At 36.0% G+C, this 24944-nt stretch overlaps 2 protein-coding genes and 1 non-coding gene across 3 annotated transcripts; 2 read left to right on the top strand and 1 right to left on the bottom strand.

Moving 5' to 3' along the window:
* Positions 1–6073: 6073 nt before the first annotated feature.
* Positions 6074–14340, top strand: LOC133870643 (putative E3 ubiquitin-protein ligase LIN-1). The gene is made up of 17 exons (XM_062307808.1): positions 6074–6233; positions 6614–7582; positions 7685–7751; positions 8473–8844; positions 8975–9060; positions 9408–10688; positions 11077–11221; positions 11334–11591; positions 11682–11991; positions 12094–12218; positions 12307–12426; positions 12509–12640; positions 12736–12858; positions 13109–13219; positions 13455–13598; positions 13785–14027; positions 14130–14340. Exons 2-17 carry the CDS (start codon positions 6636–6638, stop codon positions 14145–14147), a joined length of 4482 nt encoding a protein of 1493 aa, XP_062163792.1. The 5' UTR covers positions 6074–6233; positions 6614–6635; the 3' UTR covers positions 14148–14340.
* A 3118-nt stretch (positions 14341–17458) lies between these two features.
* LOC133872122 (small nucleolar RNA Z161/Z228) lies at positions 17459–17556 on the bottom strand. The gene has a single exon (XR_009900967.1). It is a non-coding gene; the product is annotated as a small nucleolar RNA Z161/Z228 (small nucleolar RNA).
* A 317-nt stretch (positions 17557–17873) lies between these two features.
* On the top strand, positions 17874–22727 carry LOC133870093 (uncharacterized). The gene is made up of 13 exons (XM_062307139.1): positions 17874–18088; positions 18263–18353; positions 18445–18613; positions 18695–18785; positions 19890–19925; positions 20056–20154; positions 20278–20408; positions 20489–20537; positions 20634–20723; positions 20811–20864; positions 21231–21296; positions 22330–22427; positions 22505–22727. Exons 1-13 carry the CDS (start codon positions 18008–18010, stop codon positions 22569–22571), a joined length of 1122 nt encoding a protein of 373 aa, XP_062163123.1. The 5' UTR covers positions 17874–18007; the 3' UTR covers positions 22572–22727.
* The last annotated feature ends 2217 nt before the right edge of the window (positions 22728–24944 follow it).

The raw sequence follows: 24944 nt of genomic DNA, 5'->3' as shown, positions 1-24944 counted from the left end.
GAGGTCCCGCATGATGTGCGGTTTGGATTTAAATAATGGGTCAATGAGATTCAAGGGGATAAGAAATTGGAATTTGAATGATTAAAAAATGTGTGTGTAAAAAGTCAATGGGTGTTAATGAGCATGTCGCCCTGTAGGCCTGCTTTTGGCTAGGAATATACCGAGTTCAAAAGGGAGTAATTCTGTTGCTTATTATTATTATACAAAAAAGAAAGGTTATTTGATTTTGAAGTTTAATAATGTTATTTATTGTAATCGTACTGTGGAAAAAACTCTTAAAATAATTGGGTCAACGGATCTTGAGTAAAATATAATATATCAATTGATTAGGAAAGATCAAGGTTAATCTTTTGGTGTTAGAAATGCTGTTAACAAAATAACTACGTTGAGAAATGTATTGGGTGAAAACTGTAATTTTTATTTTTATTTTTACTGTACGTCTCAATTTTCAGGGAAAAATACAGTTTCAGTCCTTTGGGTTTGACTTTTATTACATTACGACTTTGTTTGTTAAAATTTTTCCTTTCTTTTTTTGTTTTCTTTATTCAAAACAAAAATACTAATAAATAACATAAAACACAAAACATTCAAAAGTCCAAAACTGTTTTTATATTTATGTTTGGAGTATGCTTTTTGTTTTTTTTGTTTAGTCGCACCAAAACAATGTTTTCAACCAAAAAATACAAAGATTATCTTTCAAAAAATATTAACAAACGAAAGCACCTCCCGTTTGTTAATGCCACCGCTACCCTTCCTTCAATTTTTTTTTTTATTATTATTATTTTTACATGACGCTAATGTGACATTTCATGACGGGGTGATCCACTAGGATATATCTCTCGCGTGGTAAACTTGATTGTGCAATATGTATCGTTTGTTAAAGTACATCACACTTGTTTAATGCGAATTAAGGAAAAATATAGTTTCCGTCCCTGCCTAGGGTTTAACCTTTTATTAAATCATGCCTTTATTTGTTAAAAATTTGTTCTTTCTCCCTTTCATTTTATTTTTAAAAAAAAAAACAAAAATATTAACAAATAATTCAAAATACATAATACTCAAAATTGCTTTTTTTTAAAAAAAAAAACAAAAAAATAGAAAAACACTCTTTAAAAAGCATTAACAAACAATGCTACCTCCCGTTTGTTAATGCCACGGCTACCCACACTCTATTATTACTATTTTTTTTTCACGCGATGCTAACGTGGCATTTTATGACTTGGCAATCCTCTAGGATATATGTCTGAGGCGGTAAGCCTAATTGTGCGATATGTATACACGTCACAATATTATTGAGTAAGACGTGGCACTCCATAATAAAATTTAATAGAAGTGTTGTGAGGGAGTGATTTTACAATGGATTGATCCTTGGTGATCAATTTTGAGCCCTAATGAGTAATTGATGAAAAGGTCAAATCCCAAGGACTAGCTAGAACAATATTCTTTTCCCTAATTTTCATTATTACATCTCTAATTAGTTGGCATATTCCATTTTTAGATACCATGGAAGTATGGATTGTCATATATTATCTTAAGAATTTATAATAATAAGCCAAAAATATTTCAATTTTATCTTCTTATTTTTTTTCTTGTTGATTGAACCCATGTCCAAATAATGGTTTCTAAGATTAGTGAAAATGAAATGACACCCGGTCCTCTTTGGACATAAATTTCCTACAAGTCGGTTTGTAGTAAATTTCATATAACTCACGTATGAGATTGACACATATCCATTGGCCTGTGAGAAGAACATGTTATTTTAATAGCATGTGCTTCTCATATGCTTTTTTAATAGCATTAATAAAAAAAATGTGCTTCTCACATGTTTAAATGACACACGTCACTCTTATATGTGGGTTGTATGAAATTTTCTACAAATCGATTTGTAGGAAATTTCTGTCATTCCCCTTTTACTTTTTAGATGATGAGACTATGTTATTAATTGAACGACATTATTTTTTACACGAGAGATAGAGAGAGTATTTAAATTTGTTACTTATAATTTTACTCATTTTTTAAACTTTTGTAGGTCAATTGATGCATAAAATTAAGAAGTATTACCTACAAGCTATCTTCTTTAATTACTTGAGATATAATCAATGAACATAGAAATACAACTACAACAACTGTTGAAAAATAAAAATGAAGAAGAAGACTAAGCTTCTTGTCTCATCTAAGCATGCGAATAGTATGTTTGATAATTGACTGATAGAAATTGTTGTAGTTGTATTTCTATGTTCATTGATTATATGTCAAGTAAAGAAGATAACCATTTCAAAAAAAAAAAGTAAAGAAGATAGCTTCATAATTAAGTAGCATCAGCCCAAAAGAAATATGTTTATGTTTCAAAAGTAAGGAGTGCAAAAAATAAATAAATAAATAAAGGGTGTGCAAAAGTCAATCCTTAAAATAAAGGACAAAAAAGAAGTCAAAGGAGGTTTCATCACAGAGAGATGCTATATTTCTAAAAATAAATAAATAAATAGTTCTAAAGTGATATGTTATTAGCCTATAAGATTTTTATTGTTTCGAAATACGTATCATTATCTCATCTCATGATTCTTTTAGTGAAAAATCCTGGAAAGAACGGTTTTCTCTTCATCAAAGATTAAGAAACTTTCATGATGTGTCGAGGAGATTATTATTCATGAAAATGACGGCAACAAGAAAGCTTCAAACTTATTATAATTTTTTTTCCGCTTTTAACTGTATTAGATTGCTAACGGAAAGTTTTAGAATGGTCTTTTTTTTTTTCTTTTTTTCTTTTTTTTTTTCTTTTTTTTTTTTTACCTTTGATGTTTAAAAAGTGACAATGCCCCTAACAAAATTTTCAATATTAACACTCCGTTAATTATTTTTGTCTTTAAAAAAATTAGTGAAAGGACCTAAATGCTCATTTTTTTGATAAAGGGATTAGATATTTCACAAGATACAATAGCTCTAATTTAAAATGAACGATCTCAACAATAGTTGGCTGATGCATATGAATTATTATATAAGCTAAGTGTTGGTATAGTTTCTGGTATGGTGTGAATCTGCACGTTCCTCTGATGTTTTTTACACTTCTCAATAATTCTGCAAAACAAAAATTAAGGGACCCTTTCGGAGGTCCTCTCAAATGCCTAAGTTAGCTTCTGCTTTAAATAATCTGCTTAATCTCAAAAAATTCAGTCTTAGTTTATACCTGGGGTAAGTGCCTATTTATAGGTAAAGATGTGGAGTCAAACCTGAATTAGGACTCCTGTTCCTTGTTGATCTAGAACTGCTGTCAAAGTTCTAATTGGACTTTGACCCTTTATTAGAATTCTAATTTGATATCTTTATTAGACTTTCGATCTGATCATTCTTCTTATTTGATTGGACTATGAGTCCTATCCCAATTCTACCAGGGATAGGACTGATTTCTCTAGAGTAGTTGCTAAATGTCTATCTCTTCTTTAAATCGGGTTGAGTGGAACTTCTCCCCAACACTAAGTTTCTCTTATTTCCACGAATTAGAGACGGACCTAGGGGGCTGGTGGGTCATGGCCTCTAGTTCCTCTACTCCAAAAAAAAAAAAAAAAAAAAAACTATTTTTCTTTTTTTCTTTTTTTTCAATCTCTACATAAATATGAACCATGAGTGGCATTAATACTGCTTCGTTTTGGTGAAGTTGAATATATTGTTTGACATGCCTCCACCGGTTGATCAAATCTGGAGTTTAGGGCAGCGAAGAAGAGCTCATGCATATCACGCATCGTTGAACCCAAACTTGACTCCAAACGATCAAGCTTTTGATCGAAATTGTAAGATAGTGGTGAAGCAATTATTGGCCCTGATACCATGCAAATTGTTACAAACCTAGGTTCGTAACGAGATAGTTTAGGTTCTCAGAGAAAACTTGGACCTCACAACACAAACGCTAATTTTAATTAATTATTCTATTCATTTTTTCATAACATAGCAACCTTTAAATAAAGAAATTATTAGTTTGAATGCTCTACTCCTTGATGATTTAAGGCCAGCTCGGCCCGTTGATGGTCACCTTAAGAAAGAAGCAAGCTGCTAGTAATTATATTTTGCAGCATACATATTTTAAATTCAGCAAATTAATGTTTTGTTTAGTTGTATTCCTTATCATGCTTTATTATAAAGTTTGAGGGAAAAATCACCTACCAGTAAGAGCCATCCATTATTGACCTTTGAAAGTAGCAATCTTTATAATTTCATCACATTTGTCTTGCTCTATACTCAACCGCTCTCAAGTGTTTATCCATCAACCACTACACTAACCGGAAATCATAATCAAAATTAAGAAATTTACAGACAGACACATAAACCAAAGTAGATGACGAAATTTCATGAACTTCTTTCATACATCCCTTCTTTTCTTTATTTATTTATTTTTATTTTTATCTATTTCAGGATTCACACGACACATTGGTTTTTTGGCCAATTCGTGGTCATTAGGACACAACTATTAGGCTTTAACTGTCGGCATACTTACAAATCGATTTTGGCATTTTATTGTTGTTTTCAGTGTCAAAAGGATAAGGTTTTTTGCTCTAAATTAGGTTGGAAAAAATTGTTCTAACATGTCTATTAAATTGACATCGGTTTTAAGAGCATTAAAATGTATGTGAAAATCACTTGTAAGATTACATAATCTAAGAAAGAGATGAGAACAAGAAAAGGGATAGAGAATTAAGGTAGTTCAGCGTATAGCCTACGTCCACGCGTCAAAGCCTTTTCTTGGCGTCATATTTCATTGATGGTTTTACTCTATTTATAGATAAAGAGTTTGAATGTTACACGTTTCTTTTATTTTTACATTAACAACAACAAATTTAATTTACACAAACCATCTTGTAAGAGCATCCCTAGTGAACTCTCTTTTATTTCACTAAAATTTGGCTAAAAAAATCACATTTTTTAGTTTAATTAACAACTTTATAAAAGCATCACACAATAAACTTTCTAAATCTCATTCTATTCTATTTAAATATAATTTTTATTATAGCTATATTATTATTTTTATTCTCAAAATCACCCCCACCAATCAAGAAAGAGTGAGAAAATCAGTATAAAAATGTATGAAAATGAGATAGAGATAATATTGTTTCTCCATGTTTGTGAATTTTAGCAAAATTTGGCTAAACATCACTTTTGAAGAGCTTAATGGGGATGCTCTTATTTTTGTCTATTGAGTTTTTGTAACTCTTGTCTTAATAACATTCTCTATCAATTTTATTAAAAACTCTGACCCAATTTATTTATTTTTTTTGAAGAAAAAAAATAAAATTGTCCACGTGAAAAACGGTAGGTCGTAGGTGCTAGTGCTTTAACAGCCCGGAAGACACAAGTGACAAGTCTGGTGCTTTGTGCTCGGTTACACGGCCTGATCTCAGTCGTAGCCCAAATCACCCAAAGTGAAACGGACAGCGAGTCAGAGAGAAAGTTGGGCCTGGCCCAATTTTATGGGTTAGCCCAACTAAATCAACTGGACCAACTGGTAAGACATACCCAAGCATGAGAAATCGGGCCGTGCTCAATTCCAGGCATGACCAACTTCCCGCCAAAAAAGAAGGAAAGCAAACCCACAGAAACAAGGGGCATTTTCGTCCTCAAGTAACGTGATAACAGTTGGACCAATTTTATTTTTATTTTTATTTTATTTTTAATGTGGGAGAAGGGGAAAATTACAATGATAACAGCTAGACTTGATCTGTCGTGGTGTTGTTTGTGGATCAAAATTTTTTACCATTAGCTGTTTGAATTGCGTGGAGAAGACAAGACGACAATCGACAGGTGTAAGGGCAAGTCTCACTTATTTCGAACAGGTAAATCTCATGCTACGGGTTATTTGATGTAAATGGGTAACACCCAATTCAAGCAGCCAATTACATATAATTCTTCTTCGTTGTTAGGGGATGCTCTCTCTTTGTCAATTTATTCTTGGTAAGATGCTCTCTTAGCATTTACAAAACGACTATTCAAATCCTACTTAATACATATTTTATTCGACAAGACAACACAATTTTTTATAATCATAGAAATTGATATTCAATACTAATACTAATACAAATGTGAACAAGCAATATATAAAATGTTCAAAGCCGGCACAGCTTACACCATCTCCAATAGCCGGCTGTGTCTCTGGCTCTCACAACAATGATGATACCAGTGCCTTGAAAGAAAGAAATTGGTCATTGACCATCTTCCACGGCGGACTACAGTGTTACTTCTTCAATACGGTAAGCCCTTATGGTTTTGCATTTTCTATTCTATATGGGACTGATTCTATTTGCTGTTATTGATGCCAATATAGTATTTATTCTTGTGCATGACGGGATGGATTGATTGATTCTGGTTAGTATCGACGTTAGAATTGCTCAATAAATAATTGTTGTGACATAGTCTCCGGTGGTTTAAGGTTGTTGATAACATTTTCCGGTGTAAAGCTCGTAGCGAGTTCTTCATCCCTGCGCGCAGTCTAAAAACATGATGTTGTTGAGTTTTGTAACTTCTTTGAGTTACTCTAAAAGCATGAGATAAAGACAGGGCTATGAAATAGAAATGGTTTTATTTTCTTTCTTCTGTTTTGTGTTAAACTTAGTTTAATTTGGTCGTTCAGATTGTCTTAAGAAGACAGAAAAATGGATGCAAAGTATGGGTTTTCGATGGACCAAAAGAATATGTTGAAGTTGTTGGTCATCACCGTTGATAATTTCACCCGAGATCGGTTGATTAATAAAGAAGAGAGAGCCCGACACAAAGAACAGTGTGCAGAGAGATTGGCAGCTGAAGATGGAAGCTATGAGAAAGACATGGCGGAGGTCCGGTATTCAGATCAAGCGGTGTTGGCAAATTTGGATTGGGGTATTGAAGCCCTTGAAGAAGCCGTTGACACCTCCAACATGGAAACTAAGCTTGCAAGATTGGACCATGCAGAGAAGATGTTGCAGGTTTGTGCCTTGTTGAACTCCGACCAGAAAACCGCCGGAGTTCCCAACTTCTATCTCTCCGCTTGGGCTCACCTCAACCTTTCGTACCTGTGGAAGCTGCGGAACAATGTTGACAATTCAGTTCTTCATGTTCTTGAGATGTTTATTGTAGACCCTTTCTTCTCGCGGATCGATTTCGCTCCCGAACTCTGGAAAGACCTGTTTCTTCCACATATGAGCTCTATTGTTGGGTGGTATTCGGAGGAGAGGCACAGGCTGGTGATGCAAGCAATTCCAGACGCTGCTGATTTGTCCTTCACAGCCGATTTGGATCAATTCTTCAATGAGTCTGTGATCTTATCAATGAGGCCAGATCAGTTGGAGAAAATGCAAAAGCTGGAGACGCTTTACAGAGAATCATTAGATGAGAATACACGGCTTTTCGCCAAACACTACAAAGATTGCATGTACTCTGATTCAACCTCCGGCAAGAGGGAGAGGGTGATTCCAATGTTCCCAATTGCTGAGCCGCCGACGACTCCTTTGCATGAGGTGAGCCGGTCGATTCCAGAATATGTGAAATTCGGTCCTATCTTGCCCAAGAGTGCTGGGTTTTCTCCAATTCTAGAATCTAAATATGGCGCAAGAGAAGCAAGCAGGTCAGTAAATTTGGAGAGGAATTATTTCTTTTTTCAATTTCTTATTTCATTAATTAGAGGCTCTTATGCAGTATTCTTTTTTGGTAATTTGGCTTCAACCAGAACCAATGTAAGTTCCACCACCTCTCAGATACTGGAGGAGGAGCCTGCAGCTGGATGGGATCCTCAGGTAATAAAGCTAAAACGTAGAGCAATACATTGAATTGCCATGAACATGCTTAACCTTAGTGTTAAATTTATTCTAAAATTTTAATAGTATAGAAAATGATTAATTTAATCATTTAGTTAATATATTAATACCGTTCTGTCACGCCTCCAATTTGAGAAAAATAAGAGGGCACGAAATTCAAGCATACATCTTCAAAGTGTAACATAAATTATGAAACTTAAATCTTTTTATTTATCACACGATTCAACTAAATAAGTGACAGAAATTTGTTAGAGCACTAGCAACAGCTTTCCTTAAATTTAAATCATTTAAATATTATTTCAAGTAAATAATAGGAAAATAAGAGAGAAAAAAAGAAGGTTTTTAATATTAAAATAAAGTAATGTTAAGAAAATCATTTTTGCTTCCCTAAATTTAAGGTATAACTTTTAGTTTCTTTTGTATTTTCTTAATTTAAAGAACAATAAAACAAAAGAATCTGATTTAAAAGATTTTTTTTAGGAGTTTTTCGAATATCTAGATAATGAAATGAAATTTAAGAAAACTGTTTCAAGTGATTTTATACTGTACATTCCAAAAATCGAAGGAGAGCAAATTGGATTTCACCGCCATCCCGATCCACAGTCCGGGGAGGTGGCCGAACTAAAATCCAAGGCCCTTGTTAATACAGTAATTTTTGAATAATGTAAGCTCTGTTCTTGACATCTTGTTTCTATGGCAGGAGGATTTACTGGATGAGAATGACGACGATTCTGAGTATGAGGCAGATGATGGTTACGTGGATTCTGATGATACATCTCTCAGCAGAAGGACGATGGTTGAAGACAAGGAAACTGGGCCTAAAGCACTGTCATATGAAATAAAGAATCAAAAACGTCCTTCTTCTATTTTCTCTCCTCTGGATTCCCCTAGAACCCCGTCTCCAAAGATTGCATTTCCAAAACAAGATAAGCACCGTAAAAAAGAACCCATTTTACGCCTATTGTCCACCCGTATCACGGATCGCACTTTTGCCACCTCGTTGCCTGCATCTCCGCACATCCGGAGTGATTCCAGCATCAGCTCAGTAGAGTCTGATAGTGAAGCAGCAATCGTAAGTTTCAGATTCGAGATCCACTGAAATCCAATTTGCTGACTCTTACTTATCTCTTTGTTTGATTTATTTACTCATGTTATCCAAAGTTGGAAGATGGGTTCTAACTGAAGGTTTCTTTGCAATTTAGGATACCCAGAAAACTTGCAGGAAAATCTATAACCGAAGACGGAGAATGAGTTGTGACATTGTGAATTGCCAAGTAGTAGAAAATAGGTAATCAGCACTTGGTAGTTTCTTTTTTATTATTAAAATGTGAAATTTAAAAAGTCAGGATTAGAGTCTCGTCATCTGAGAATGACTTCAAAATTATCTTTTTGGCCTTTAATAATGTGTGTTTTTAAAAACGCATCACATTTCCTGTGGTTTGAAAACGTAGATTTTAGACAGCGTTTTTTTACGTTTTCAAACCATCATTTTTAAAAACAGACTCTCAAACGACACATTTTATGCAATTTTGATTAAAAACACATTTTAAGTTTGCGAAATTGCTGGGCGAAATGGACTCATAATCCTTCTTTCCCCCCTCCCTCACACAAGTCAAATATCTTTGGACCCTGCAGTTCCATTCAAGAAGGTGATGAGGGAAGCCAGAGCTTCTTTTCTCTACCGACGTCTGAGAAGTCGATTACTGGAACAAAAGCACCTAAGGATTTTGTTTGCCCCATTACAAGCCATATCTTTGGTGACCCTGTTACCCTTGAAACAGGCCAGACATATGAAAGAAAAGCAATTCAAGAATGGCTTGAAAGAGGAAACATGACGTGCCCTATCACACGGCAACCTCTCTCTGCCACTACACTGCCCAAAACAAACTATGTTTTGAAGAGACTTATAACATCTTGGAAAGAACAGTATCCTAATCTTGCTCAGGAATTTTCAAACTCTGAAACACCAAGAAGCTCGTTTGGTTCCCATTCCTCAAAAGAAATCCCATTGGCCTCAACGCTTGGAAGAGCAAGTGATTTCTCCAGTCATAGGAGTGTAAATGAGCATCCTAATAATAGGAGCAAAAGATTTGTGCGAGCAGCTGCATTCTCATCACCAACCAGTGTCATATCTCAAGCTGAAGTGGAAACAATTATTAATGGTTTAAAACCATATGTTTCGTGTCTATGTAATTCAGAAAACTTACAAGAGTGTGAAGCAGCTGTGTTGGCAATAGTCGGATTATGGAAGGACTCAAAGGCTGATCCTGGGGTTCAATCTTATTTATCCAATCCAACAATTGTAAACGGGTTTATGGAAATACTATCTGCTTCTAAGAACAGAGAAGTTCTTAGAACATCAATTTACATTCTCTCAGAGTTGCTGTTTGCAGATGAAAGTGTTGGGGAGGCTCTTTCCAGTGTAGATTCTGATTTTGATTGCCTGGCTACTCTGCTAAAGAATGGGCTAGCTGAGGCTGCTGTTCTTATATTCCAGTTGAGGCCAGCATTTTCTCAACTTTCAGTTCATGAACTTGTACCCTCCCTTGTCCAGATAATTCTGAACAGAACTGAAGAGTTGGATGATCTTCAGCTAGCAATTCAGCCCCAAGATGCTGCCATAGCAATGCTTGAGCAGGTTTTGATGGGAGGGGATAAATGCAGTAGGTCCCTTAATGCCTTAAGTGTCATTTCTGCTAATGGAATTCCTGCTTTAGTCAAGTGTTTGGATAGGTTGGAAGGCGGGAGATCCATTGTTTCCATACTTTTTTGTTGCATGCAAGCTGAAAAAAGTTGCCGGAACTTGATAGCAAATAGAATTGAGTTGTCCCCAGTTCTCGAGTTGTTTCATGCTGGAAATGATAGTGTGAGAGGCATATGTGTAGATTTTCTCTCAGAGCTTGTTCGGTTGAACAGGTATATACTTTACATCTCAAATCTTCCCTTCTCTTACGTCTTTCTTATTAAAGGCTGATGGCCCATCAATTTTTAATAATTAAAGCTACCAAAGCCTGAAATAACAAAAGCTGCAATCCTAATGGAAAGGAAAAGAAAAGAAAGACAAGAAAACTTCATGCCTGCAGTAGAACTTGCGAAGATCAAAACTAAACTCACAATTATTTCAGATGTTTAAAGCTAAGACAAGTCCTGGAATCTCTCTATTTCTCTCTGGCCATTTCATTCCAGAATTAGATGTTTATTCATGTGAAGGATTTTGCTAGTAATCAAATTGTTGTTACATTTGTCAAACTAAAGTTGCAATAGTACCCACTAAAGATTATAGTCTCTTCCTATGTTGTCACAGGAGGACATGCTGCAACCAAATCTTGCACATAATTAAAGATGAAGGAGCATTTAGTACCATGCATACATTTCTTGTGCATCTTCAAATGGCTCCTGTGAAGCAGCAACCTACAATTGCTGCTCTTCTTCTTCAGCTTGATCTCCTGGTTTGCCTTGACTCTCTCTGAAATCAGCCATAAAATTTGAAATCTTAAATAACATTTTCTTCTGTACACCACTAAACCATCTAATTATAGATTCCTCTGATCACTTTTCCAGGTTGAGCCACGGAAGATGAGCATATACAGGGAAGAAGCTATTGATGCACTAATTGAAGCAGTCAGGAGAAAGGACTTCTCTAATTCTCAGATGGTGGCTCTAGATGCTTTATTATCTCTTTCCGGGCGCCTGACTTCCTCCGGCGAGCCCTATACCGAAGCTTGGTTACTCAAGATTGCAGGGTTTGACCATCCTTACAACGCTTTGATGAAGGCAGAAGAGCTGAGAAAACATGACAATGATTTGATGGAAACAATGGTTTGCATTAGTCTGGTTTTTGTTTTATTATAGAGCTTGTTGCTTACTGTGTTCAAACTTGTATCCTGAATCTGATGTACTTATGTATAGGAAGAGGAAGAGAAAGCTGCAAGCTCTTGGGAGAGAAAAGTAGCTTTTGAACTTTGCAACCACGAAAAGGGCTCTATTTTCAAAGCCTTGGAGGAATGCCTCAAGAGTGATTCCTTAGAGATGGCAAAGTCATGCCTTGTTCTTGCCACATGGCTCACGTACATGCTTTCTACTCTTCCTCATACTGGTATAAGAAGTGTTGCCCGCAAGTCCTTGCTTGAAGAATTCATAAATGTTCTCCAATCATCTAAGAACCTGGAGGAAAAGATTCTGGCCACTCTTGCTATAAAAACTTTTATTACTGATCCAAGTAAGTTTCCTGTCACAGAGCTAATACTTGCACAAAAAACGTTTTCAATGTCAATTTTTATTTATTTTTGTAAAAATTTAACTCAAACTCTGTTAATTTTAGATGCACTTGAAATGCTTGGAGCATATGCTAAAAGCATCTACAGAACCTTGAGAGAGCTCAAGAGGAATTCAGTGGCGGTGACAGATATAATGAAAGCCTTAATGAATTTGTCATCCGTTGATGCAGTAAGTTGGGTGGAGGAGAATGCATGTCTTTTTCTTAATATAGACAGATAGATAGATGACTAAATACTTCTAATGTGCTGTATTTCAGACAGAGTTGTGGAGTTGTTCTGAAATGGTTGAGTTAGATGCATCCGCTAATGGTGAGGTTCTGTCTTTGCTGCATCTAAATGGTCGGCTTATTAGCAGCCACTCCGATGGAAAGATTAAGGTTTGCACCTAAACAGAACAAATATATAGGGCTGTTTATTTCCCAATCCAACAGCTAAGGCTATATAATATCTTGCTTCTAGGTGTGGGATACTGGGAAGAGGATGATAAGGTTGATTCAAGAAGTTCGAGAACATACAAAGGCCGTCACATGCCTCTATGTTCCATCTTCAGGTGACAAACTATATAGCGGTTCCTCCGACAAAACAATTCGGGTAGGCCATCTCTAATGTTAGCTGTTTAACAGTTTAAGCGTTGAGGATGATAACCGACAATTTAACAGTTGGAGCTGTGGATGATAATTTAACAGGTCTGGGCAATCAAACCTGAAGAAATTCAGTGTATAGAAGTTCATGACGTGAAAGAGGCAGTAAACGACTTGACAGCGAATGCTAATGTGGCATGCTATGTTTCTCATGGAACTGGAGTAAAGGCAAGTGCTCAGTGTTTTATTTGAACGGCTAAGCTAACACAGTTCACTCGGATTGCATTCTCACTGTATTTCTTCATCCCCCTCTATCCCTATTTGTAATGGGACAGACCCACCTCCCCGGAACTAGTTATTTTTCCTGTTTTTCTTGCTTTGTCGTTTCATACTGTATTTTAAAATAATATATATATATATATAAAAAGACGAAGAAGAAGAAGAAGAAAAGGAATTGCTGACATTTGTGTTGTCACAGGTTTATAACTGGTCTGGGGCTCCAAGGCACATCAATTTCAACAAATACGTGAAATGCCTTGCCATGAGTGGAGATAAACTATATTGCGGTTGTTCTGGTTATAGTATCCAGGTAAACTTTCTTTGCAATGTTTCTAATGCATATACAAATTAAGACAGACTATAAGTCACACTTTTATCTCACAATGTGGGATAGCCAAAAATTTTCTTTTTAAACAAAAGATTGAAATAAGAGCTGATATACACCATCACGTCACCAATGTGGAATAGTAGTAGAATAAAAATCTAATTTCTAGCATTACTTATAAAAATCTTATTGATAATTTGTGAGAGAGAAAAAATGACAGGAGGTTGATTTGTGCAATTACACATCAAACACGCTCTACTCTGGTACAAGAAAGTTGTTGGGTAAACATGTCATGCACTCCCTGCAAGTTCGTGATGACCTACTCTTCGCCGGTGGATCTTCGGTCGATGCTATAGCTGGGAAGGTATGCATTTCTCGTTGTTGCTATCGTTTGTGCTGACTATTTACGTGTGAGTGTAAAAAAGATTGAGCATCACGTTGATAAAATGTTGTAAATACGAGTGGTTAATATAGTATAATTAGACTCGAACCTATAGGCTAAAGTGTTTTTTTTTTTGTTTTTTTTGTTATCTTATGTTGCATGTGGAAGGTATTTTGCCTCGACACCAAGGCAGTGAAAGGATCATTCTCAACGGGATTTGATATCCATGGAATGGCCATCAACAATGACTTCATGTTTACAGCCACAAAGTTTGGGATCATTGAGGTTTGGTTAAGAGAGAGAGTCAGAAAAGTTACTTCAATCAAAACGGCCCACGCAAAGATTACATCATTGACATCAGATATGGATGAAACAATGCTTTTCGCTGGTTCCTACGATGGAAAGATACAGGTTAGAACAAAAATAAGCATAATCTAATAACAGATTGTTGGAAGACTAATTAGATTTTTTTGATAGAGATTCGCTTCTTTAATCTTTGGAATTTGGTTGCAGGTTTGGGCTCTAGACTAAACGTACGTAGCCTACCATAAAGATGAGTGTAAATTGTGTTCCTCTTCAAAATGAAGTGCGCATGATGGCTTCTCTTTTTCACCAACAAGTCTGTTGAAGATGTGATTTATTGTAGAATTAGTGACAGCTTTGTGCATATACTTGTACGGCATGAATAACGCATTAATAAATCTCAATTATTATTTTCTTTTTCTTTTTCTTTTTTGGGTACGGATCCGGCTTAGGTGCTGTAGTTTAAAACTACAGCAACGTGCTGTAAAAAAATGAATGGCCTAGATTTAATATAGGCTTTAAAGCAAACGTTTGCTTAACGTTTCTTCCATCTATCTATGCTTTAGGCTAATATTCCTTATACTATTTGTCTATTTAATAATAAAAGTTGGTAAAAATGATCGATTTTCTTGGATTTAATTTAAAGCCTGCAAAATTCACAATGACAAATTCCTCTCAGCTCTCTTTCATTTCACTCGCCCCTCCATGTCCTTCCTTTGCGTCCTTGAGATCTTGGCATTTGCAGGCAATGCCTTCTTCATGATTCTTCTCACGTTAGTGATGGAGAGGAACCTGTCTTGCTCTCGAGCCGAGAATTCGGTTAGCGTTGTTGCTGTTGTTCGGCCCTCCTGAGTCGTTGTCCGAATCAACTATCGGCAGCCAAAAACTTTTCGCTTTATGGGTATGCTTAAGCTTCACAAACTAGACCCAATTCAAAAACTTTGGCATTTAAACTTTTCTGGGTATGATCCAATTCAACAAAATGAACCAAATTCCACAACTTTCAGCTATGAAGTATTAAGACCCAATTCAATGACTTTGAGCTAGAAAATCATATGGGTCTAACAAATCCCCCCTATGCTTTATTCCCAACCTTCTCTCTCTCTCTGCTCTATCCAAAAAATTTCCCAGAAGAATTACAAAACCCCACTAGTTTCATATTCTCTATAAATTGAGCAAGACCCAGCTCTCTCAATACCGAAAGAAACAAAGAAGCAAGAAAATGGAGTATCAGACTTCTTTGGCCTCCCTTTTGGGGGTTTTGTCCTTCTGCCAAACTCTCTTCCAAGTAGTCTTCCTCTACGTGGCATGTTCTGCAATATTCGGGAATGAGGCTGGGGTGAATGCTTTTTTCAACAAATTTGTTTTTCTTGCCCAGACAGCTTCAACGACTTAAAAAAGAAACGTTAAGCAAACATTTGCTTTAAAGCCAAGATTAAATCTAGACTGTTCATTTTTTTACAGCATGGTGCTGTAGTTTTAAACTACAGCATCTAAGCCGAATCCTTTGGGTACAACGATATCTCTAAATCATTTTTATTCATAAAAAATAGTAATAAAAAAAAGATATCTCTAATTGTTTCACTGTTCCATACCAAGAATGAATGAACTTGCTCTCGTTAACTTGGTTCTTTATCAATTTGGTTCCTTCCTGCAATTTTAATTCTAATAATATCAACCTTTTAAAATAAAAAAGATATAAACCCCCTATCTGGAAAACCTGCGTAAACCGTTGCTTCAACCAACATTTTCTTATAGACTGACAGAATATGCTTGATGAAGCTTATAGTAAGTGAAGAACTAAAAAGCTGGCGTGCTAGGAATGAGATTAAAGCTCATGGCCAACCAAAAACGTAAGAGTCGATTTTAAGATTAATCTTTGGGAAGGTTAGGAATAGGATCTCATGAAAGGAAAAAGGAAAAGTTCATAAAAAGTATGGAGTATGTGGCTCTTTTTTAAATGTGGAATATAGATAGGACTATTCTGATTTGACACAGGAGTTTTCCTTTGTGCCTAGTTGTCCACATAGTTTTTGTCTTTTGTTTTGTTGATTTGTTTGGTATTTTAAGACCCTTTGTTTATACTTTGATATTTGGTTAGTAATAAAATATTCACTTATTCATTAAAAAAAAGAAAGAAGATATAAACCCTAAAGATGAAACTTACAAGCAATAAAGGTGATCATACATTACTTTAAGGAAGCAGAGCTATTCGTAAACATAATTCGACTTGTAATCAATTCATTTATTAAACGAATAGAATTTGAACAAAAAATTTAGGCTCGTATAAATTTAGGCTCCACTCATATAAGCTCGACTTGACTCATATAACTTTATTTTTATAATATTATATTTAACTTTGTTATAAGAATATGTTAAGTATTTAAAGAAAAAAAAAATGCTATTCGCAATATAATATATATTGGTTGAATTATTGAAATTGTAAGTTTAAAATGTATAAATATTATAATGTATACACACAAAGTGTATATGAATGTATAAATATACTATAAAATAAACATATAAAATTAAGATAAGATTATTTAAAATTTGAGTTAATTTTTCTAACTTTTCTAGCAATAAATATTAATTATAATTAACAAACTATTAGTATTAATTTTTAAAAAATATTAAACAATCGCAAAATTTACTTTATATATGAAATAACTAAATAAATTGAGTAGCTCCTAAACCGGCTCGAACCCGTTAGAAAAGTAAATGAATAAAACTTAAACAGATTATTTAAATTAGCGAGAAACTGAAGTTCAGCTCGTGTTTAAAAATTTTTTTTTTGATAAGTAGCTCGTGTTTAAAAAAATAAAACGAATTGAGTTTGAAGATGCAATACTCGGCTCGATTACTGCTCTAAACCGTAGAGATGGCGGCCGACCAGACCACTGTATTTTGGTTCGAGTGTTGATTACAGCCCAAATTGAGACAACTAAGTTTGTCAGCGAATTTAAGTATTAACGATTAAAACACAGAATATTTCAAAATAAAAACTAAAAAAATCCGTAAAACTGGTTAACAAACATATTAATGATTTTGATTGCTTAAAATCAATGGTTCGATGTTCAGTTCAGCAAGAGTAACAGACCTAAAACACCAACAAAAATCACGACCGAAGAGCCAATGTTTCTAAATTGATTTTCTCATAATCACTTCTACCGGTCTTTTTGTTTTATGAAGATCAACACAGTGAGGCACTCAGAATGAAAAGGACTTTAAAGATTTCAAAGAAATTCATCGATCTTCAGATCTCACGCCATAGCACTTAAAGCATATCCTCACAGTGCCTAATTAAGAAAAACCAAAAATGGAAGAGAAAATAAAAGATTGCCGATAACTTGTAAAAGAAAAGGCAGTGGAGGGCAAGCAAATGTTCAGAATGAGTAGGAGGTATTGTGCTCCTGTCATGAATTTAATCGGACGATATACAATTCATCATCACCATGCCTGCTCCACCGCCGACGCTATCATCCGACGGACAAAAAAAAAATTACTGTGCAAAAAAGACGGAAAGAAAAGAAAACAGATGAAACCATCAGAAGCATTGGATTATTGCATCAGCTCCGACACTTGCGTGTCTCAGACGACCGTCGTGAGAAATTTTAAATCCAAATTCATCATTTGATTTCACTACTAATCAGAAAAATACAGAGAAAGATGGAGAGGGTATCAAGAGACTCACCGAGCAGCGGAGGGATTGGTTTGAGGCACAGAAGCGACGACGATTTTATAGGGCACGGACTTCGTCATTAGGGTTTCCACCGTCTCTCATTTGACGATTCTGCCCCTCTACGGGTTGGGCTCCGCATTAAACCCACTTCAAGAATAGGCCCAAGCTTGGGTTTCTCAAACGACGCCGTTCTGTCAAGCTAGATATTAGATATCTATTGGAACGATGTCGTTTTAGTTCTCCCCGTGTACCGTAGCCCGTACTAGAGACTTCTCTGATTTAACGGCTTAACGCTGCCGTGTCGAACTAGTTGCATGTTACTTCGACTATTGCAGACAAGTACAAAACTCGGATCGCCGGCGTTTAAGTTTCAAACGCGGATAACCGAAAAGCTCTCACTGTGACGGCCATGGCTTCGGACGGTGTTCCTCCTCCATTAATCGCCGCTCAGCTCAATTACCTCCTCAGCCACTTTCCCCTCTCTGTTAAGGTAACTTTCCGGAAAATCCTATTCCTCCGCTATGTTTTCCCAAAAAATTGTAGCAATCGAGAAATAAATCAAGAATCTCGTGCTTGTTTGCTTTTCTTTTTCCTACCATTTCTCGGAAACCAAACAGAACAGCAAAGACCTAGATCCAAATTCTGCCTACATTTTGCTTTGCAGGTTGAGCAGATGTGGTCCGGTAGCAAGTACTACCCTGGAGTCCTTGACCGGTTCACGATACTAATCCCGTACTGCCTTGACGTTGTCAAATGTCTGTGAGATTTTATTTCACCGAGTGCATTTTATTCGTCTTCGATTTCCATTTGTTACCTAAATTTTTTTATATGTTTGATTGGTTCTAGGGGATGTTATATACAACACAGAGTCGCCAATGTCTGCACCGGATGTTATATTTGGACCGGACGATGAAAATTTTCATCCACTGAGCGCAAAGTCGAAGACTGATAGCTTACTTGATGATTGGAACAGCAGAGACCCTACGCGGCTAATGGTTCTCATTCAAGAACTCAGGTCAGCTTTCTAGAATTTTCTTAGAGAGAGTCCGTATAGTTAAAAATTGTTTGAGTGAAATGCAATTGTTTTGTTTTATAGGGATCGATATGTGGAGTACCAGAAAAAGCGTGTTGGGGAGGTTGATGATGATAGGTTGAAATTCGAAATTAGCACTATTGTATTTAGAGAGGTAGTATTTCGAATCGATTTGAATGCTATGGATATGTTAGTTATCAGACTGGTGGGTTGTGATGGACGAATTTATCAGCATATGTATGATTCTAACTTTATATTGCATGTTAGGGACATTAATTAGTAGTATACTCTATCTTCAGGAGTGGTTTATGAAATTGATTGCTAAAATTATGTTGTGTTTCTGGGTTTGAGTATGAAGCATGCACCAGGAGATCATGGACGTTGGGTGATGGCAATTTTGTTTCTAAGCAAGCTATATTAGTTTACTAGCTATGAAATTGCAAAAAATGGTTGTGTTTCAAGGTCCTTCATGTGGGAAAGTACATGAGATGGTGTGGAAAGGTAAATAGCGAGCAATGGCTATGTATGATTGTAATGGGAGAGGTGAAGAACAGCATTGAACCAAGGCCAAATTCTTTTCCATTATCCTGGTGCTAGAAGTATACATGGAGTGGGTCAGTTAGTTGGTACTTAAGCACAAATCGGGACCACTGTAACTATGATAACCAGAGTGATAGTTAAGTTCACTTTAACAAGGTCTATATTTGTCTATTTCTCTATTGCTCTCTCTGTCTGTTTGTTTCTTCCTTGTGAATGTTCCAAAATCTGAAGATGTAGAGGTGGGTTGTTGGGAAACATGAAATGGTCATGTGAATTTGGCATGTAGTGGATCTGGGGCTCATTACTTCTTGCTTGCCACAGAGTATGTTTTCATTTTCTGTGGAAATAAATAAAACAAGAAAGAAAAGAGAGGATGGTTTTGGGTACGATATGTTAAAGTATTTTGTATGTTCCAATGTCATTATTTCCAATTTGCAGTGCAGTTTTCTCTCCTCTCCCCCCCCCCCCAAAAAAAAAAATGATTTTCTTTTGTTCCCTTAATTAGTGTGCTATAGTTGTTTGTTTTAACTCCATTTCATTGACTTCAGTGGCACAAAATTTAAAAGCTTCATATGCTGGGTCAGGTCCTTGTTTATTTTATGTGTTGCCTTCATTGTCACCAACATTTAGTTTTCAAACTCTGTAGTTCTGTATTGTATCTTGAGCTGAAAATTCAGTAGTTATATATATTGCCTTAACTCCCATCATTGTGCTGCAGGGAATTGAAATGCACATGAGCTCAGGTGCTGACAAGGTATCACTTTAAAAGAACACATTGATATTTTTCTATTTGATTCTATTAGTTGATCAATAGTGTGATTATAACTTTTTTGTGTAGCTTTTTATCACATTTGTGGTTTCTATGCCTTTGAATTTTAGCGTAGCCAGAGGAAGTCAAATTTGCAGTGCCTTTAACAGACATGAACATTGATAAGATGGTGCCTGGGTGCCCTTGGAGACATCCGCCAAAGATATACTTGCAGGTTCTATTTTCCTCCATTTTTCCCTTTCTTCCCTTTTTTTTTTTTTCTTTTTTTTCCTTTCCTCTTCATTTTTTTTTCTTCCGCATCTTGAATTTTTGTCTTTTGAATTTTTTATTGATGAAGGTTATTTACCCTGTTGGGAGAAAATATGGATCTGCTCCTTCAGCACCTCGGCTGAAATTAGTATCTACCTTTGAGTTGAAGGCTTTCTTTTCCATTGAAGATGTCAAACTTCCTCCATGGTCGGATGGAATGTATGTCATTGTATCATTTTGGATTCATACAATGATGTGTGTCGACATATCATGTTCACAGTTCTTTTTCTCCTTCATAGGTGCATGGCTGAATATCTTCCCCATCTGGAAGAATTTCTTGAGAAGCAGGTCAGCTGCATTTCCTTCATCTAGTGATATCTTGGAGTTGATAGTTTGCACTTTTATGAGTTCTTTGTAACATCATATAGTTCTTTGTTATTGAAGATCTTGGAGGCTGTTTCGCTAATTGATGTTAGAAGGAACTTTATTGAGGCGTTAGCCCCTCTGTTTGGAAGGCCATTAGAAGCTGATCCGGTATGCATCACAGACATTAATAATTTCTTGCATAATTGTTTGGACCATTAAGACTTACTGGTCAGTTCTCTTTGCTTTTCTTGCCAGGTTTTTTGCCGAAAGGCAACATTTCTAGCTGTCTCTGGGGTGTTTACATTCCTGGTATTATTTGATTTTCTCCTTATATGCTACATTTATCATACCATTAAGGTCAAACTGTGGAATGAGGAGTTGAGAAATGAATTATTCAATAGTTTTTCATACTGTAATAATTCCAAATTTCCTGGCCAGTTGCAATAGGTTGTGTGGATTTTGATTCAGTAATTGAACTAAGCTCTAGTTCCATAGAAAGACGAGTTATTTAGGCTCATAAGATAACTTAAAAAATAATTTGCTAATGCAGATGACACTGATGACAAGGGAAACAAATGTCTTAAGTGCTTGTTCTATTTTGCTGCATTGTTCGGTTATGTAGATGAACTTTCTTGTTTGCAAGTGAACAAACTCCTAAGAGTCCTGTTACTGTAGGTGCACTTTATGATTCCCACTCAGTTTCCAAAGCTGCCACCCGCTTTGATGCTTCAAAGTTCTCAGGTATAAGTTTCTCCCCAGTCTATAGATTTATAAGATATATGCAGCCATACATGTTATCCCATTACATTTCATTGGATGAAATTGTTTGACCCCTAGTGCTTAATTCCTTCACTTCTATTATTACAGAACGTTCGAGTTATCCTTATATAGTTTGGTAATGTGATATCTTCATTAGTCCTTGTTATAGAAGTTGGTGGGATCACTCCCACAGGTCTTCTTTGTTGTTGCACTTTTTTGATTCACATTAGTTGGCAATTGATATCTATTTGCAGCATATGTTATTTATCTGTGCTTCTGACCAGGGAAAACTTGCTCATAATAATGGCTTTTAGAAGATCCAAGTTCTTCTGCTGTTTTGCACAATGCAGAGGTCAATTGATAGGCCTAAAATATTGTTTTACTTTTGTTATTCTTTAATTAAGCTCTTCAAATCTGAAAACATTGTATGATTTTTCTAGCCTTTTGCCTTGAAGTGGTAACTGAGTTGTCATAATCTAGTTCATCAAGGAGCCCAAATGAGATACAGTTTCCTTTATGAAGTATTAGTTTCCTTTTCCACGTCATATGGAGAATTTGACTTTACTATAAACCAAAACTGTAGAGGCCTGCAAAACAATGAGCACTACCAATTGTTGATCCCTTCACATATTTAAATCCTATAAGTGTCACTATGTAATGAAAGCCTATAGTAAGCGGCACATACTTTTCTTAACTAAATCAAATGACAATATCAGGATCTTGTCAATGATTGCTGAGGTCACTTATTTTGTGATTGAATGCACGGAAGATTGTATGGCTTTTAGATCACGCACGCTTTCACGTTCTGATTTTGTTGTTTTTTCCATTATCTAACTCGTTTATGCTGTGATTACATCTTTGTGCAAATATTATTGATAAGCTATAAAAAAGGAACCACATGCCTTGGAAGCTTGAAGAAAACACTTAGGCTAATGTGTATTGTTTTTTCATCATTGGCCAATCAAACGGTTAGCAAATCATCTTTCTAATCAGTTTATATTGATGTAATTTGTAGCATTTGAACTCCCAATGTGTACCACTAAAGTCTCTTCCTCTTACTGATTATCCATGGAGTCCAAGATGGGATGCGTCACTAATGGCGGAGCGGATCTTGTGAGTTATTTCAATTATATGTGGCGCTCGTATTATTTTCATTAATTAAAGTTTGCTAACATGAACATATTTTTCAGTGAGTTTTTGGCGGATGAGGCTTTGAACTTTAAGAGGTACTGCAACGAGTCTCAACTTCAACACTAGTGTGTTGTTGATGTTCCTTCAGCACACATTATATCAATCGAATTGTGTAAAGTTTCTCCATCAAAATTCTTGTTTCCTCTTTCAATATAATCGTGTATGAAATTGGTTGATGCTTATGAAAAATTGCTTCTGGCACATGACGGCCTTTTCTGACTCTTTCTTTTGCTTGTTTAGGACCTTTAATTTAATATGCTTTGTGCTATGATGCAATGAAGAAAACGAATCTATTGATAAAAATAAAACCCACTACATGACTGGAACTAAATAATTTGCGCTTCAGATGACTATTTTGTTAAGATTCTATAATATGCAAATTGAAATCTCAGTTCTCTGATGGTAATTTGTAAAGCATTTGCTTCTAACTTCTAAGCAGTAAATGGAGGTTAGTCACCAATTGAAGCAATAGCCCCCTATGCTTGCGTGGGGTTGTTGATAAGATTGAGGTCCATGTTTATGGAAGCTCCATGATACCACCCATGCGCCAAACAGAGCATGCCCATCACCAATCGTACCTGAAATGACTAGGTTTAGATTTGATTATGGAATCTGCTAAATCTAAGGATTTTGGATATGGATGATGGATCGGAATTGGGTGCAATTTCATGCTCGAATTGTAGCTTGCCCAAGAGGCCTTTGATGCAGGTTTTCTTACCCGATCAGGTAATCAAGCAGCAGCTCAAACCTTGTTAGGGCATATGGGTCCCATCATAGGGTTTCTCTCAATTATTGCTTGTGAGTTGTGAGGTTCCCGATTCATTCTTAATGCGAGAGCTTGCGCTAATAACTGAGCCATCATACTTGGGTTCATTTTCATGTTCGGCTAGGTTGATGTAAAACTTGACCCAACGTTTATACAAAGCTTATTAGATGGGTGGTGTTGTCTATGATATGTGGTGCTGGCACTAATGTTTTAAGTAATAAAATCTATTTCCTGTAATTTATTGCTTTTAGGATAAAATATAAATTCTTGTATTGATTATTGAGTCAACAATGCTTCACTGTAGTATTCTTTTCACCTAAATTTTAAAAAGAAAAACAAATCTCATTTTGATACATGGTAATGCCCAAAATATTGAGACCCACGTGCAACTGTTACAACATAATAATAATAAAAATAAAAATAAAAAAACCAAAACAAAAATCACCGGCATTGGATTGGATCCACATAGATTCTCTCTGTCTCTCTCTCTCTCTCTCGTATATATAAATATATGATACAATTTGAAGTTTTTTAACCTCTAATTACCAAAAAAAAAAAGTTATTATTTTCTTTAAGTTTTAACCTCTAATCCCTTCAGCAAACATTTAGTTTCAAACTATGTTCATATAGGTGTATAGAATGTATTGAACTAAGATCTATAATTTTTTTAGATATATTTATCTATCATCTCAAATTTCTTTTTTCTTTTATTTTTTTTTTAACAGAAACTGTATTCTAGCATTGATATTGCAAAAAGCCCAGAGGCATACAAGTTGAAAATAAGGTACAAGACTCCCAATTCTCTAAGCCAAAAGAATCTGACTTAGTAAGACAGCTGCCTAAGCAGAAATACAAAATTTACAAGAATGGTATTTGAGCCTCTCTTACATTAACGCTCACTTTCTAAAGAAAAGAGACCCTATCTAGCAATTAGCCAACAAATATTCTCATAAAATTTGAACCAAACACAAGCAGACTGTGACCAGAGAAAACAAGAGAAAAACACAAGAACACTTAAGCAAAAACCACCCAAAACAAGCTGCCGGCAGTGGAGGAGAGGGCCAAGATGCCAGACGGCGATGCGTGAAGGACACACGTCGACACCGGTGCCACCCAGACGGAGGTCCGACGCCATATAACCGGTTGCCACCGAGCCCAACCTGAAAAAGGCGGAGGGTGGCCCACACGCGCACCAAACAGCAAAGAGCTCCCAGGCACGTGGGCACCACGCGCCAATCTCCGACGACCGACACGACTGGATCTTGCAGTGGCATGGGCGGAAGACGACGGAGAATGCGGCTGGGTGGCATGTGTCAGTCAGAAGTCGGCGAGGAAGTGTAGATCTGGCTTCCAAAATCAAAAAAAAAAAAAACAAAAAAAGGGCCAAAAATCATCCCGCCGACAACACGTTGGCTCAACCACTCCCCCAAAGAAGACATATTGAGATGAATAATCCTACTAAAACGAAAGAAAAAACAAAGAAAAGCAAATAAACAAGCCACCATAGCCCAAAAAGGCTAGGAGAAGATCAACATTCACCGGATCTAGCTGGGGGGAACAAAATCTCCACAACCCTAGAGGTTGGGAGAAAAAACTAACCCCACTGAACCAATTCAAAGGGAACAAAAAAGACCCTGACTCAAGAGGAGTCAGAGGGAAATCACCACCGGGAG

Source organism: Alnus glutinosa, chromosome 6, assembly GCF_958979055.1.
Source record: "Alnus glutinosa chromosome 6, dhAlnGlut1.1, whole genome shotgun sequence".
Classification (NCBI taxonomy): Eukaryota; Viridiplantae; Streptophyta; class Magnoliopsida; order Fagales; family Betulaceae; genus Alnus; species Alnus glutinosa.
This window is presented reverse-complemented; position numbering and strand designations above follow the sequence as displayed.

Excerpts from the sequence above, each read along its gene's own strand:
- LOC133870643 (XM_062307808.1), top strand. The coding sequence starts at position 6,636 with ATGGATGCAAAGTATGGGTTTTCGATGGACCAAAAGAATATGTTGAAG. Across the intron at positions 11,222-11,333 it reads TTCTTCAGCTTGATCTCCTG|GTTGAGCCACGGAAGATGAG; the intron begins GTTTGCCTTGAC and ends TCACTTTTCCAG. Across the intron at positions 12,219-12,306 it reads ATTTGTCATCCGTTGATGCA|ACAGAGTTGTGGAGTTGTTC; the intron begins GTAAGTTGGGTG and ends GCTGTATTTCAG.
- LOC133870093 (XM_062307139.1), top strand. The coding sequence starts at position 18,008 with ATGGCTTCGGACGGTGTTCCTCCTCCATTAATCGCCGCTCAGCTCAAT. Across the intron at positions 18,786-19,889 it reads GCACTATTGTATTTAGAGAG|GGAATTGAAATGCACATGAG; the intron begins GTAGTATTTCGA and ends ATTGTGCTGCAG. Across the intron at positions 21,297-22,329 it reads TGATGCTTCAAAGTTCTCAG|CATTTGAACTCCCAATGTGT; the intron begins GTATAAGTTTCT and ends TGTAATTTGTAG.